Source organism: Balaenoptera musculus, chromosome 1 (assembly GCF_009873245.2).
Source record: "Balaenoptera musculus isolate JJ_BM4_2016_0621 chromosome 1, mBalMus1.pri.v3, whole genome shotgun sequence".
NCBI classification, from domain to species: Eukaryota; Metazoa; Chordata; class Mammalia; order Artiodactyla; family Balaenopteridae; genus Balaenoptera; species Balaenoptera musculus.
The window spans coordinates 33,126,872-33,142,345 of NC_045785.1; the positions used below are offsets into that span (position 1 = coordinate 33,126,872).

At 52.2% G+C, this 15,474-nt stretch overlaps 1 protein-coding gene across 7 annotated transcripts in view; it reads left to right on the forward strand.

Moving 5' to 3' along the window:
* KCNQ4 (potassium voltage-gated channel subfamily Q member 4) overlaps window positions 1-15,474 on the forward strand; it is a 57,227-nt gene that overhangs the window by 19,342 nt on the left and 22,411 nt on the right. For all 7 annotated transcript variants that reach the window (XM_036827688.1, XM_036827710.1, XM_036827718.1 and 4 more), the window contains exons 2-4: window positions 13,612-13,702; window positions 14,360-14,486; window positions 14,694-14,869. In XM_036827688.1, the coding sequence (XP_036683583.1) occupies window positions 13,612-13,702; window positions 14,360-14,486; window positions 14,694-14,869 (394 nt within the window). The remainder of the gene's footprint in view (window positions 1-13,611; window positions 13,703-14,359; window positions 14,487-14,693; window positions 14,870-15,474) is intronic.

Here is a 15,474-nt window from a genome sequence, read left to right on the forward strand (position 1 = left end):
GAGGGACAGGTGCCTGGGTCCTTCTACAGAAAGAGGAGAAATCAAAAAACATTACCTTAGGAATAGGGAACTCTGGGTGCCAGTCCCAGCTCTGCCACTGATCTCCTGTATCATCACAGGTAGGTCATGCCCCTCTCTGGGACTCAGTTTCCCAACTATAAAGAGAGGATTCATTGACCCTAAGGGATCTTTCTTTCAGTGCCAAAATATAGTCAGTATCTGCTCACCTCTTGCCACCTCTATTCCCGTTGTACAAGTCACCATCACCTGTCGCTTGGATTAACCATTAACCACCCAAGACAGGGGTGAATGCCATTGCTTTCCCCATCCCCTCTCCGTGCCATAGTCTGTTCTCCACTCAACCTCCTGTGTGATCTTCTGCAAACATAAGTCAGATCATGTTACTTTCTGCTCAGAACTCCCCATCTCACTTGGACTAAAAGCCCAAATCTTCACACTAGCCAGTAGATGCTCTGCTTCCCACCTCCCTCCACTGCCTACTACTCTCCCCCTTCCTCACTCCGCTCTGGGAGCACTCCTTTCTTGATGGTTCTGGAACACACCAGGCACCCTCTGGCTCAGGTCTCAGGCACCTCTCTCAGACTTCATTTCCTTCTGCCCAAATGTCAGTTTCTCAATGCTGCTTTCCCTGACCACCCTCTAGAGAATAGCTCCCGACTCCTATGCCAATGTTCTTTGTCCCCTTTTCCCGCTTTATTTTTCTCCGTCATCATCTGACATTTTGAACATTGTCTTATTTATTTATTATCCATCTCCCCCCATGAGAACGTAAGCTCCATGAAGCCAGGGATGTTGTCGGTCTTTGTGCCTGGCTCACGGTGAGCACTCACTAAATACGTACTTACTGAATGAGCGAGTGAATGCTCTGTGGCTCTGGACTGTGGGATTCCTGGGTGTTGCTGCCCGCCCCAGTTCCCTCATAATCCCATCTGCTGCGGGGAGGGTTGAGGTGTGGAGCTGGGAGCGGCCAGCAGGGTGTGGGCACACTGGGTACCAGTACCAGTCAGAGGTCCGGTGCTGGGTCGTCCCCTCTTTCAGGAAACTTTTACCCAGCTCCCATCCTGAGTTGGGAACAGGGCATTCCAGGTGAAAAGGACAGGACCTCAACGAGCTCTTGGTCTAGGGGAGGAGGCTGGTACTCAAACAGTGCTTTTCATGTGTTGAGGCAAATGCCATGATGGAGGTGAGTGTAGAGCTGGAGATGGGGGATTAAGGGAGCATAGAGTGGGGGCTCCCACCTAACCCAGCCAGATTGGAGGAGGGGCAGATACAGCATGAGCAAAGGTGAGGAGCAAAAAAACAGAGCAAAAAAGCTCTGTTTGCTTTTTTGGGGGGAACAGAGCTGTGACAATGGAGTATTGTGTGCCAGGTGGGGCACTGAGTAGTGGAGAGTCAGGTGGCCGGGTGAGTAAGGGCCTGCCTTGCAACCATGCTTAAGGTGCTTGGGCCTGAGCCTGCAAGTCGGTGGATTTCACACTTTAAACAAACAAAAAAAAGCAGCAAAGCTCTTTGTTCAAATGAAATCTTATGCCAAGCTCAGCATGTAAAACTGAGTCACCCAAATCCACACAAGCTGCTCAGGTAGAACCAGGGGAAAGTTTCCGTTGGCCATCTTGTTTAAGTTTCCAAAATTCAGGCTGCCTGAATTCCACCCCTTAGTTTGCTTTCACTTTGCCGGCCTCCTGCTTGGGAGGCCACGCTCCCTGTTTATTTGAGGAGTCAGCGCTGCCTGGCCAGCCCTGAACACATGCATAGCCCCTGCTCCCTCCTCGTTGCCACCCTTGACATGTTGCTCAGCCCACTTACCTGGTGCACCAGGTAGTCTAGCTGGCATGGCAGAGGGAAGCAGCAAGAACAAGCAGGAGGGTTTGGAGCTGGTTCAGGTGGGAGGGTACGAGGCTGTGACTCATAAAACACCTTGTGGAGAAGACACCGCCTTCCATACCATCCTGGGACCAAGACCATTCACACTGGCTCAAGAAAAATTGGCATGGGGAGGTGGAGAACACCTACCGGAAGGAGAGGGAGGAATTTGTAGAGGCTTCATAGCAGGAAGCACATCTGGGCTTCGTGGAGTCGAGAGGGGGAGATGAGATTCTGGAGCGAGAGTCTCATCTCCACTTCTCTCTGCACCTCCGCCAACGTGCTTCTATGGTTCTTTTTTTTTTTCCTAAGTCATACGTAATCTTTTATTTTTTTTTTCATTCATTCATGTATTATTTCTTTAAAAAAATTTTTTTAAACTTTAAAAAAAAATTTTATTTATTTTTATTTATTTATTTTTGGCCGTGTTGGGTCTTCGCTGCTGCGTGCAGGCTTTCTCTAGTTGCCGTGAGCGGGGGCTACTCTTCGTTGCGGTGCGCGGGCTTCTCATCGCGGTGGCTTCTCTTGTTGCGGAGCACGGGCTCTAGGCGCGCGGGCTTCAGGAGTTGTGGCTTGCGGGCTCCAGAGCGGAGGCTCAGTAGTTGTGCCGCGCGGGCTTAGTTGCCCCGCGGACTGTGGGATCTTCCCAGACCAGGGCTCAAACCCGTGTCCCCTGGACTGGCAGGCAGATTCTTAACCACTGCGCCACCAGGGAAGCCCTAAAAATTTTTAGTGGAATCTAGTTGATTTGCAATGTTGTGTTAGTTTCAGGTATACAGCAAAAGGAATCAGTTATACATCTACAGATACCCACTCTTTTTTAGATTCTTTCCCTATATAGGCCATTACAGAATATTGAGTAGGCCTCTGTGGTTCTTAATTCCATGCCTAAGAGAAACAATCTGATTGGCTCAGCCCAACCTATGGGGGCGGGGGCGGCTTTCTTGGGTCAGTGTCCATCTCCCGGCAGCCGGGAGAGGGGCACGGAGCCACGTGGTACCACATGGGGTTGGCCCTTCCAGGGCTGTGGTGGCTGTCAGGGCCATCTCCAGGGCTACCCCATGTCCTGTGCGCCCTGTACGATGCAAAGGGCTGGGTTGAGAGGGTGAGTGGTGCCGAATCCAGCCTGTGCTTGAGAGTGGATCAGCCCAGAGCAAGGGTTGCCTCGTTCTAATGGGGTCATTTGGAAGGGTCAATTTCTATCATTTTTCAGGCTAAAGGGAATGCCTTTTCTAATTGGTCCTCCAAGAGGGCGCATTTTTTTCATAGTTTGTACTATGTACTGGCAGCTGCTGTCCCTCCAGGGACATCCTCAAAGAATCTGGAACTGAGCTGAAGGCCAGCCCTTTCCCTTCTGCCCCACGGCTGGAGAGTTGTAAGGCTAAAGGGACTTTAGCCGTCGCTGAGTTGTCCCCTACCTTCATGTTGCAGATGGGGAAACTGGGGCTCCACTGAGACCTCACCCTTAGCCCTGAGCTCCAGCGCAGGCCTCTGGCCCAGAGAAACGGCGGCCGCGGCAGCAGCCCTGGTGCGGGGCCCTGGGTCACGTGCTTTTGCTCCCTTTGCCATATTTAGAATCGCTGGATCAGGGGAAACTTCTCGTCCCAGCCCCTGAGGATTCTTGGAAAGAGCCTCGCTCTGAGGCCCGGCTGACTGCCCCTACGCTTTATTCCCCTGCAAGAGACAGTTTGAGCTTGTTCTCCCCAGAGGAGCCTGGGACCCTCTGGGCCACACTGCACCTCTGTCAGGAAGTGCCTCTCAGGTCTAGTTGAAGTTCCTTCGTCAGTATCAGCTTGGGTTTGGGGTTTAAGAAGCCCTCTTCTGCTGGAAGGTGGTGGGGGTCATGGCCTCTGCCCTCCAGGAACCTTGGCTGAATGGGGACAGACTGGCCCCAGGGTTCCATAGCCAAGGGAAGGTAGAACCTTGCATTTGGGGTCCTGGTCTGGGAGGCAAGGAAAGAGTCACACACTCCCAAGGCCAGATGCAGAAATGAGAGAGCCGGCTGGTGGCCAGGCCGGGGGCAGACCCTGGCAGGGCTCAGTGTGGGAGGAGGGACACTGGAGAGAAGGAAGGAAGGAAGGAGACCCAGTGGGAAGGAAGGGGCAGGGCCTGGAACTGCATTTACTTTGGCCTTGTGGGGAGCGGGGAGGTCCCCTCATCCCACACAGGCTCCTTCCTCCCTCAGAATCATCAAGCTTTAAAAACCAAAAAAAGCCTAACCCAACCCAAGCCAAACCAAAAATGCGTGTGTGGAGCACCTGCGATGTTCTAGGTCTTTTCTCCTATCCTGCCCTATGGGGATAAGAGTCCTGTGTTCCCACTGGACCCCTCTCCAGGGCCTGGTCAGCTCATTTTCCCATTCTCCACACCTGCGGTTTCAAACCTCTTCCCCCTCTTTAGACCCCCACCCACTCTGCTCCCTACTGAAAAGTAGATCTGGCCTCCTTTTCCCAGAGAAAGTCGAGTCCCCTGATGGGGGCTCTCTAGGCTTCTCGCATCTGTCCCCCAATCTCCTCTCCCACCTGGTCTCTCCCTCTTCCCGCCTGTCACCATGGAAACTGGCAGGGTCCTTTCTGCTCAGCACCAGCCCTTCCCCTGCTCTGGATCCCAGCCTCCCAGCTGCCCTGGGGACTTCACTCCACTGATCACTCCGTCTCTTTCTCACATCTTCAACTTCTCCCTCTCTCCTGGCTCCTTCCACTCTGGCTCTCTCATCTTAAAACAACAACCACAACCACAAAAAGAACAATGGCTTGTTCCCTGTGCTCCGTATCCTTCTCCAGCTACCAATCTCGCCCTCTACACTTTAAACTTCTTTAAATAGTTATACCTCCACTCACTGTCTCCACTTCCTCACTGCCCCTCTCCCTTTCTCATCCCATCTAGACCTGCTCCAGCCCTCCCCTCCCTCTGTGGCTGGCCTTGCCAAGGTACCCAGTGACCAACGTGTCACCAAATCCAGTGGACATTTTTCAGGCCTTAACTTGCTTGACCTCTTGGCAGCATTTGACACTGTCATCCACACTCCCTCCTTGAAACACTTACTCTTCTGGTTTCTATCCCATCTCACTGGCTGCTCCTTCCCAGTCTGGGTAGAGGGTCTCTCCACCCTCTGCACCTCTGGGGTTCCATCGGTTCCTCCTCTAAATTTGCCTCATGCTCTCTGGACTGTCTCAGCCGCACCCATGGCCTCAGTCACCACCTCTCCCTCGATGTCCCCCAGATCCACATTTCCGGCTCAGGTTTCTCTCTTCATACCCAGAGTGTTTGCCCAGCCCTCTCCATCTCAACACGTCCAAAACGGAGCCCATCACCCCCACACCCACTCCTCCACTGGGCTCTCCCATCTCAGTTCAGTCATGGCACCTTCATCCATCCAGTCCCGACACCAGAAATATGAGTTATTCTCTCTCATTGTCCCCATTTCCAATTAACCATCAAGTCCTACTTCCTAACACTTTCTAACACTTTCTCCAGTCCATTCACTTCTCTTTCGTGTTGCCACTGTCATCTCTCATCTGAATTATCGTGGAGCTTCCTACTTGCTTTTCCTGATCAGTCTCTAGTCCATGGTCCCCACTGCCCCTGAGCTGTGGTCCTGAAGCACAGATCAGACCATATCATTCCCCCTGTTAAACCTCTTCAGTGGCTCTCCATTGCCTTTAGGTAACGTTCATAAGGTCTGAGGGTGCCTGATCTGGCCGTCTCTGGTTTCTCCTCTGCCCCTTCGTTATAGGCCCACACTTGCCAGAACTACCGGCTGCCCTGGGCTGCCTCCAGGCTCCCACATCTCTGTTGCTTGCACACACATCCTGCTTCCTCTGCTTGGGGCACCCCACCCCTGTCCTCGTCACCTCCACCTCTTCACTGATCCCTCTACTTTGGCTCTGCTAAAGCCATCTTGGGGTTCCCCCCAACCTCTGGGTACACTGTTATCACTTCATTCATCATATCACCACTGTGTTACACTTGTTAATTTCTTGGGGGCCTGTATGATTAATTGCTGGCTTTACAATAAAACTGGCTGAGTGTGGATGGCAATGAACAATTTCTTTTTTTATTATTATTATTATGTATTTATTTTTGGCTGTGTTGGGTCTTCATTGCTGTGCACGGGCTTTCTCTAGTTGCGGCGAATGGGGGCTACTCTTTGTTGTGGTGCGTGGGCGTCTCACTGCAGTGGCTTCTCTTGTTGCGGAGCACGGGCTCTAGGCACGCAGGCTCAGTAGTTGTGGCTCGCAGGCTCTAGAGAGCAGGCTCAGTAGTTGTGGCACACGGGCTTAGTTGTTCCATGGCATGTGGGATCTTCCCGGGCTAGGGATCGAACCCGTACCCCCTGCACTGGCAGGTGGATTCTCAACCACTGCACCACCAGGGAAGTCCCTGCAATGAACATTTCTTAAGTAATTGTGGCTCAGAGAGGTTAGGCGATAACCTCTTTTCTGCTGCCTAACCCACCCCACCCCAGCCCTCTTGCCTTCCATATCCCCATCTCTCCAGCCTCCAAGCATCTGTCTCTCCAGGGACATCCCCAAATAGTCTGGAACTGAGCTAATGGCTCACCCTTCCCTTCCACCCCACTGCTGGGGAGTCGTAAGGCTGACACTCCCCACCTCATATTGCAGACAGGGAAACTGAGGCCCAGAGAGGCACTATGCCTTGGTGGTCCAGGTGGACTTGGGTTCAGGTCCTGGCCCTATGGCTTTGGACAACCTAATATACCTTTCTTTCTATCTTTTTTTTTTCCTTTTAAGTAACAGCTTTATCGAGATACAATTCACATACCATAACCGCCTGCCCCCCTTTTAAAGTGCACAATTCAGTGGTTTTTAGTGTATTTACAGAGTTGTGCAGCCATCATCGTACACCTCTCGGAGCCTGTCTCCTCACTGATGGGCCATGGTGACTGTGGTGCTGCTCTCATGGAAGTGCTGGGAGGAGGGGTTAGGAATATGCACAAGGAGGGCTCCGCCAGGGCCTGGCCAACAGGAAGCCTTGGCCAGCAGGACCAGTTATGGGGTCACACAGCGAACCGGGGTGAAGCTGAGGTTGGCATGAGACCCACTCCCCAGCAGGCTTTTCCTCCCCCCACCCCACCCCCCTGCCTTCTTACACTGTGGCTAGGGTTAGGGTTAGGGTTAGGGTTCCCTGGCAGTAATTTGAGGAAGGCCACGGGGCGGGGCGGGGGTGGGGTGGGGGAGGCAATGATTACAGCTGTTTAAAAAGCCTTGGGTTGGGCTTCCCTGGTGGCGCAGTGGTTGAGAATCTGCCTGCCAATGCGGGGAACACGGGTTCGAGCCCTGGTCTGGGAAGATCCCACATGCCGCGGAGCAACTAGGCCCGTGAGCCACAACTACTGAGCCTGTGCATCTGGAGCCTGTGCTCCGCAACAAGAGAGGCCGCGATAGTGAGAGGCCTGCGCACCGCGATGAAGAGTGGCCCCCGCTTGCCACAATTAGAGAAAGCCATTGCACAGAAACAGACTCAACACAGCCAAAAATAAATAAATAAAAATTAAAAAAAAAAAAAGCCTTGAGTTGGCTAATAATTGAGTCAACCACAACCGCTCCCATTCACTAACCTAGTGATTCTCAAAGTGTGGTCCCTGGGGGAGCAGCATTAGAATCACCAGGAACTTTGTAGAAATGCATATTCTCAGGCCCCAATTCATACTTACTGAATCAAATGCTCTAGGAGTGGGGCCCAGAAATCAGTATTTTAATAAGCCTGCCAGGTGATTCTGATGCCCGCTGTCGTTTGACAACCGTGGATCCAAGCAAACCATTCACCTGTTCATCCCTAATCTCCTTGCTGCCTTCCTGAATGAGTGGGATAGTCACAGAATGGGTGAGTGGGGGAGGAAGGCTTGCAGTAAGTCTCACAATAAGCTCTAACCAGGGAGAGCCAGCCAGGCATCACCCACCCGTCCCAGCTCTGCCTGCTGGGCTGGGCAAGAGAGAACATGGGCCCCAAGTTGCAGCTGGGCATGCTGGGCAAAGATGCTCCAGTAAGCAGCTGCCAGCCTGGCCTTTCTGCTGGAGTGATTTTAGAGGGCCCAAGCCAGCCAGCTCCTGTGTACCATCTATACTTTGTAGATGGGGAAACTGAAGCCTCAGAAGGGGCCAGAGACAATCCTTAAACAATCCTTATTTGTTGTATGAATGAAGTCACACGCTGGTTCTGGCAGACATGACCAGATCCCAGCTCAGGGCTCCTTCTCCCTGTCTCCTCCATCTCTAAGCTCCAGACATGATCTCTCTCTGCTGTCCCAAGAATGGGTGTCTGTGTGAGGACCTCTCAGGAAGGCCAAGGCAGCTTGGGCCCTAGCTCTGCCATGGATTCACTGAGTGATCTGGAGCAAGTCTGTCCCTCCCTGGGCCCATTTCCTCAACTGGAAGATGGGGATAATTATTCAGCTGCCTGGAACACAAGATGTTCTCTGACAAACTAAGTATATCTGTTCAACTGTGTTGAGCATCTAACCCCCAGCCAGTGTATGAAGGCAGGAGGAGGCGAAGTTCAGGGGTTTTTTAAACAGTGTCTACCAAATAGAGCTGGTCAAGGTTGGAGACTTGCCTTCTCTTCGCTTCTCAGGAAGGCTGCTGGGAGCCCAACGGGTCAGGGATGGATGTGCTTGGAACTTTGGGAGCCTCTGCAGTGGGTACAAACTGGGGGCTTTGGTGACATGATGTTTTGAGGTTTGTTTAAGGTAAATTTCTGCTGTTCGTTTACTCAGTCTATGAAAAAATAAATAAAGCAGATTCAAGGGAGAGAGAGCGGGGATGGGGCCATTACTTTGGAGAGGGGGTGGCTGGGGAAGTCCTCTCCAAGGAAGTGATGTTTGAACAGAGATCTGGATGAGTACGGGAGCAATAAATAGGCAGAGGAAACAGCAAAGCAAGTGCAAAGCCTGGAGATGGAAAAACTTTTGATGTGTTCCAGGAATGGCAGGGAGGTAGAATGGCTGGAGCACAATGATGGAGGGGCTGGAGAGAAGCAGATCAAGTTCAAGGGCCGGGTGGGACCGGATCTCGCAGGGCCTTGCTGGACATGCTGAGGAATTTGACTGCCGCTCTCTAAGTGCCATAGGAAATCAGAGGAGAGTTCTGTGGAGAGTCCTGGTTTCCAGCTTTGCTTTGTAGGAAAATCACACTGATTGCTTTGAAGAGGGTTCCAGTTGGGCCAGAGTGGAGGCAGGGAGACCAGTCGGGGTGAGATGATGGGGGTTAGTCTGTCCAAGGCTACATTCTGTAGTTAGAGCCAATACAAATTGCTAAAGGACAGGATGTGGTGGGTGAGGGAAAGGAAGAGTCAAGGGTCACTCTTAGATACTTGGCCTGAGTCCCTGGATGGAAGGTGGTGCCATTCCTGAGATGAGGCGACCGGAGAGGAGAGAGATTTTAGGGCAAATTGAGAGTTTGTTTTCAGACACGTTGGGTTTGAGAGGCCCCTGGACAACCGAGAAGAGATGTTGAGCAGGCCGTTGACAGGTGAACTGGACTCGGGGAGAGGCTGCCACACCCTCACACCTGCTAAATGGCCAAGGCTGGGGGCGTCCCTGGTGGCACAGTGGTTAAGAATCCGCCTGCCAATGCAGGGGACATGGGTTCGATCCCTGGTCCAGGAAGATCCCACATGCCATGGAGCAACTAAGCCCGTACGCCACAACTACTGAGCCCATGTGCCACAACTACTGAAGCCCATGTGCCTAGAGCCCGTGCTCCGCAACAAGAGAAACCACTGCAATGAGAAGCCTGTGCACCGCAACGAAGAGTAGCCCCCGCTCACCGCAACTAGAGAAAGCCCACGCACAGCAACAAAGACCCAACGCAGCCAAAAATAAATAAACAAATAAATAAATAAATAAATTTATTTTAAAAAAATGGCCAAGGCTTTTGTGGTAAAGGGGTGGGGACAGAATTTAAAGGTTTCCCCCCCCCGTTTGTATTTTTAAGGAAATGCATTTTAAAATTGATGTTAGTTTGTTATTACCCAAGCAGCCCATGTTTATTCTTTAAAAATACTAAGAAATGAAGATAAGCAAAAAGCAAAACAAAAGCCAAATCATTCTTAATTTTGCCACCCAGAGATCAGCCCTGCTGACTCTTGGTATGTGTATTAAAAAAATCTATATTTTAAAAGTTGGAATCACATTGCTTTAAGGTTTCATAATCTGCTTTTTTCACGTAACCTATTGTGAAGTGGACATTTTAGAGATGTGTACTATCGACATGGAAAGAATAGTGGTGAGAAAAAAAAATTCTTGAAACACTCAGCAGGAAGCCCCAAACGTGACCCATTTACCTGAGGTTCTGAGGTCAGCTGAGCAGTGGGATTGAAGGATTTCTGTCCAGGGCTGGGGTGAAGGCCCATCAAAATTTGGCTGCAGCCCTCCCAGAGGAGGGGGCTGGATGGAATAACCTCAGGAGTACCCTTCCGCCCCGAGCCCTGTGTCGGTGGTGGTCCCCATTCCCGGTGGATGTGGTGCTGGGTTCGCTGCGTTTTCTGTGGTTAATTACTGAACGTGAGGAGCTGGTGTTCTCCCCCACCTCTCCCTGTGCCTTACGTCTTTGCTGACTCAGCTCCTGCCTGGAACTGGCACAGGAGGCCCCCTCTTCCTCATTCATTCAACCAAAACCTTTTACTGACATCTACCACCTACGTCCTCCCCCGTGGGGCATGTGCTGGGCTGCAGCCCTATACCTGCCCTCCACGCAGCCTGTCCAGGGAGGTGTAAGTGCGCCAGGGTGGAGCCACGCCCTTCCCATGTCCCACCCCATCCCCGCGTCAGCCCCCACTTTACGGATGCCGAGACTGGCTCAGAGAAGGTAGGTGACCTTTCCAGGGTCACACACACAGCAGGACCAGAATTTGAACCCGGGTCTCTCTGACTCGGAGCCCATGCCCATGCCGCGATGAAATATGAACACAAATAAAGCGCCATAGACAGTGACTTGGGAGGCAAGCACTGGGAGGGGGCGTTCTGAGGGAACAGTGGGATGGGGGCATCCCAGCAGGAGCGCTGGGGCTAGGGGAGCGTGAGCAGCATCTCATCAGGCTCCAGCGGTGTGTCGTGAGTCGTTTCAAGCAGAATGCAGTGTCAGCAGTCCCAGGTGGGGACACTCTGGGAACACTTTGGAGAGGCTGTAGGTCTATGCGTTTCCGGAGAAGCCCATTCCCTCTGGAGTCTCTTCCAGGAGCAACACCCCCATCAAAAGGAGGAGTGCTTCCGGGAGGCCAGCCTCGTTCCCTTTTGCCGCATCTGCAGCCTGTGCCCCACATCCTGTCTTCCCTCACATATTCACATTCTCCGTGAGTCCAGCAGCTTCTCTCCTCACGCCCTTTCCCCTCTTCCCATCCACTGGGGAGTTGGAAACCCTGGCTCTAATCTCACCTCTGTCCTGGACATCCTGGGTGACCTTGGGTGAATCCCTTTCCTCCTCTGGGCCTCAGTTTCCTCATGTGTGCAATTAGGGTTGAGGGAAGTGTCGGATGAGTTGGATTCTAAAGTTCCTTCCATTTCTAACCATCTGGTTCTGGGCCACTCAGTAGCTTCCCACTGCCCTCCGGGAAGTTCCAGGCCTGGATGGCATGGCTCCCTGCTGCCTGATTGCCCTCCACACACCCTCTCCCCCTCTGCATGTTCCCTCCCTACCTGTCTTCCCCAATCCCCTTTCCTTCCATAGCTGTCTCAGTATTTAATTCCATCAGGCTCCCTGACTTCAGACTATACTACAAAGCTACAGTAATCAAGACAGTATGGTACTGGCACAAAAACAGAAACATAGATCAATGGAACAGGATAGAAAGCCCAGAGATAAACCCACGCACATATGGTCACCTTATCTTTGATAAAGGAGGCAAGAATATACAGTGGAGAAAAGACAGCCTCTTCAATAAGTGGTGCTGGGAAAACTGGACAGGTATATGTAAAAGTATGAAATTAGAACACTCCCTAACACCATACACAAAAATAAACTCAAAATGGATTAAAGACCTAAATGTAAGGCCAGACACTATCAAACTCTTAGAGGAAAACATAGGCAGAACACTCTGACATAAATCACAGGAAGATCCTTTTTGACCCAGCTCCTAGAGAAATGGAAATAAAAACAAAAATAAACAAATGGGACCTAATGAAACTTCAAAGATTTTGCACAGCAAAGGAAACCATAAACAAGACCAAAAGACAACCCTCAGAATGGGAGAAAATATTTGCAAATGAAGCAACTGACAAAGGATTAATCTCCAAAATTTACAAGCAGCTCATGCAGCTCAATAACAAAAAAACAAACAACCCAATCCAAAAATGGACAGAAGACCTAAATAGACATTTCTCCAAAGAAGATATACAGATTGCCAACAAACACATGAAAGATGCTCAACATCATTAATCATTAGAGAAATGCAAATCAAAACTACAATGAGATATCATCTCACACCAGTCAGAATGGCCATCATCAAAAACAACATCTAGAAACATCTAGAAGCAATAAATGCTGGAGAGGGTGTGGAGAAAAGGGAACACTCTTGCACTGTTGGTGGGAATGTAAATTGATACAGCCACTATGGAGAACAGTATGGAGGTTCCTTAAAAATAGAACTACCATATGACCCAGCAATCCCACTACTGGGCATATACCCTGAGAAAACCATAATTCAAAAAGAGTCATGTACCAAAATGTTCATTGCAGCTCTATTTACAATACCCAGGACATGGAAGCAACCTAAGTGTCCATCATTGGATGAATGGATAAAGAAGATGTGGCACATATATACAATGGAATATTACTCAGCCATAAAAAGAAACGAAATTGAGTTATTTGTAGTGAGGTGGATGGAGTTAGAGTCTGTCATACAGAGTGAAGTAAGTCAGAAAGAGAAAAACAAATACAGTATGCTAACACATATATATGGAATCTAAGGAAAAAAAAAAAAGTCATGAAGAACCTAGTGGCAAGACGGGAATAAAGACACAGACCTACTAAAAAATGGACTTGAGGATATGGGGAGGGGGAAGGGTAAGCTGTGACAAAGTGAGAGAGTGTCATGGACATATATACACTACCAAACGTAAAATAGATAGCCAGTGGGAAGCAGCCGCATAGCACAGGGAGATCAGCTCTGTGCTTTGTGACCACCTAGAGGTGTGGGATAGGGAAGGTGGGAGGGAGGGAGATGCAAGAGGGAAGAGATATGGGAACATATGTATACGTATAACTGATTCACTTTGTTATAAAGCAGAAACTAACACACCATTGTAAAGCAATTATACTCCAATAAAGATGTTAAAAACAAAAAAACAAAAAACCCATGAAGGCAGAGGCAATTGTCCTCATTCTGCAGGTGAAACCATGCTTCTGCCGTCTTGGAGTTCATAGGGAACGGGGGATTCCTGGGTCCCTCCCTCGGCCAGCCCAGACAGACCTACCACCCACAGCTCAGTGACCACCTCTGTGAGCGGCAGCTGCCTCAAGGGCAATTGAGAGGGCTGTAAGGTGTCTGTGAGCTCAGCAGCCTCCTGGAGCTCTGGGGCTTCTCCCTTTGGTGTCCAGCACCAAGCCACAGCTCCAGGGAACTCTGATTCTTAGTCTGCTTTCCAGATTATTCTTCCCAAGTGAAGCTTCCCTCCTCCTCCTCCTCTGACTCTGCAGCCCCCTGCCAGAGGCTCCTTGGCTGCCCTGTCCATCCAGCAGTCTAACCCTCTCCTTCATGCTGCTATTGCAGATTTTTGCTGGTCTTCAGCTGCCTGGTGCTGTCCGTGCTGTCCACTATCCAGGAGCACCAGGAACTTGCCAACGAGTGTCTCCTTATCTTGGTGAGTGCCGGAGTCTGGGTCTGAGGGAGGCTGTGTCGGGGTAGCACCTCTGGTCTGAGGGTGAAGGTGGAGTGAGGCTTCTCATACCATGGCTCAGAGAGTGGCTTGCTGTGCTGTGTTCTCTGACCTGGTGGCTGCCCCTCTCTGGGCTTCATCCCTTGCTTTATAGCAGGTGTTGGGAGAGCTCCCGCCTCTATGCCAGGGCTTATGGTGGGCCCAGAGGAGAGCCACTCCTTCTCAGGATCAAAACTGCTAACACCACTCCTGGTGTGATGGGGGTTTTCCCCCTAACGGGAAGCACCTTGGAGGGTCACAGTGACAGACAACCAACCACCCCTTATGTCACCTGGTCAGGGTTACAGAGGTTGGGATGGCTGGGAGGGGGAGGGTGGGATGAGGAGAAGAAAAACCCAGACAGCTCATGGGGACAGCAAGGGAGGACAGATTTGGGCTTTCAGTCTCTTTGGAAGACATGGAAGAAGCCACTTCCTTCTGGAATCCTCCTCAGGTCCATCCAGGCTTAAGAACCTCCAGGAGAGGTGGTCTGAGGAAATCCTAGTACCCCTAACCCAGGGACTCCGGGCTGGGTGGGTGCTGTGTGACCTAGACCCCGGTCCTGAAGAGTGGGGACCAGAACTCAGGCCCCTGGTCCCACAGGAATTCGTGATGATCGTGGTGTTTGGTCTGGAGTACATCATCCGCATCTGGTCCGCTGGATGCTGCTGCCGCTACCGAGGATGGCAGGGCCGTTTCCGCTTTGCCAGAAAACCCTTCTGTGTCATCGGTAATGGGCCTACCCAGCCCCGCCTGACTCTTGACCCCAAGCCCCAGGGTTAACACCCTGACCCCAGGACCCTGGCTGCTGACACAGACTCAACAGACCTTCCCAATCGCCCCCTCGGCCCCAGGAACCCCCAACGTCGGGTCCAGGCATGGGGTAGGTTGGCTCCCCGGCGCTGGCCATGACCTCGCCCGCTCTCCGCCCCTGCAGACTTCATCGTGTTCGTGGCCTCGGTGGCCGTCATCGCCGCCGGCACGCAGGGCAACATCTTTGCCACATCTGCGTTACGCAGCATGCGCTTCCTGCAGATCCTGCGCATGGTGCGCATGGACCGCCGCGGCGGCACCTGGAAGCTGCTGGGCTCGGTGGTCTATGCTCACAGCAAGGTGAGGCCGGGCGTGTCCGGGGGCGTGTCCGGGGCGGAGCTGGTGCGGCAGCTGGAGGGGCGGGGCCGAGCGGAGGCGGGGCCGTGGTAGGGGAGACCAGGGACCCAGCGCGGGCGAGGCCACAGGGGCTACCTCGGGGGGCAGGGCAAGGGCGGGGTCTGGAGGGGAGGTCAGGACCAGGCCAGGAGGCGGGGCCTGAAGGGCAGGGCTTGAGAGTCTCAATTGGAAGCTTCCGGGTTTGGGGGTCTACGCTTACAGCGAAGTGGGGAGCTGGAGCGGGGTCTGAGGGTGGGGCTGGGGCGGGACAGGATGTGGGGCGGAATGGAAGCCTGAAAGTGGGGCTTGGGGGGCGGTGCAAGATGGGCTTGTGGGCGGAGGTCTGAGCATGGAACCTGGAGGGTCAAGGGCAGGGCCGGGGCGTGCTCTGAGGTTTTGTGAGGGCCTGGCTCTTCCGTGAAGGTGGGGCAGGGTCTCCTTGAAGGGAGTTGCTGAGAAAGAAAGGCAGGCAGAGCCACCTCCGGGGACTTCCGAGAGGTGGGTACTCTTATCCCCTTTCAGAACGCCTCCCATAGGCCATTCTGGGAGCCGTCCACCTCCCCACCTGT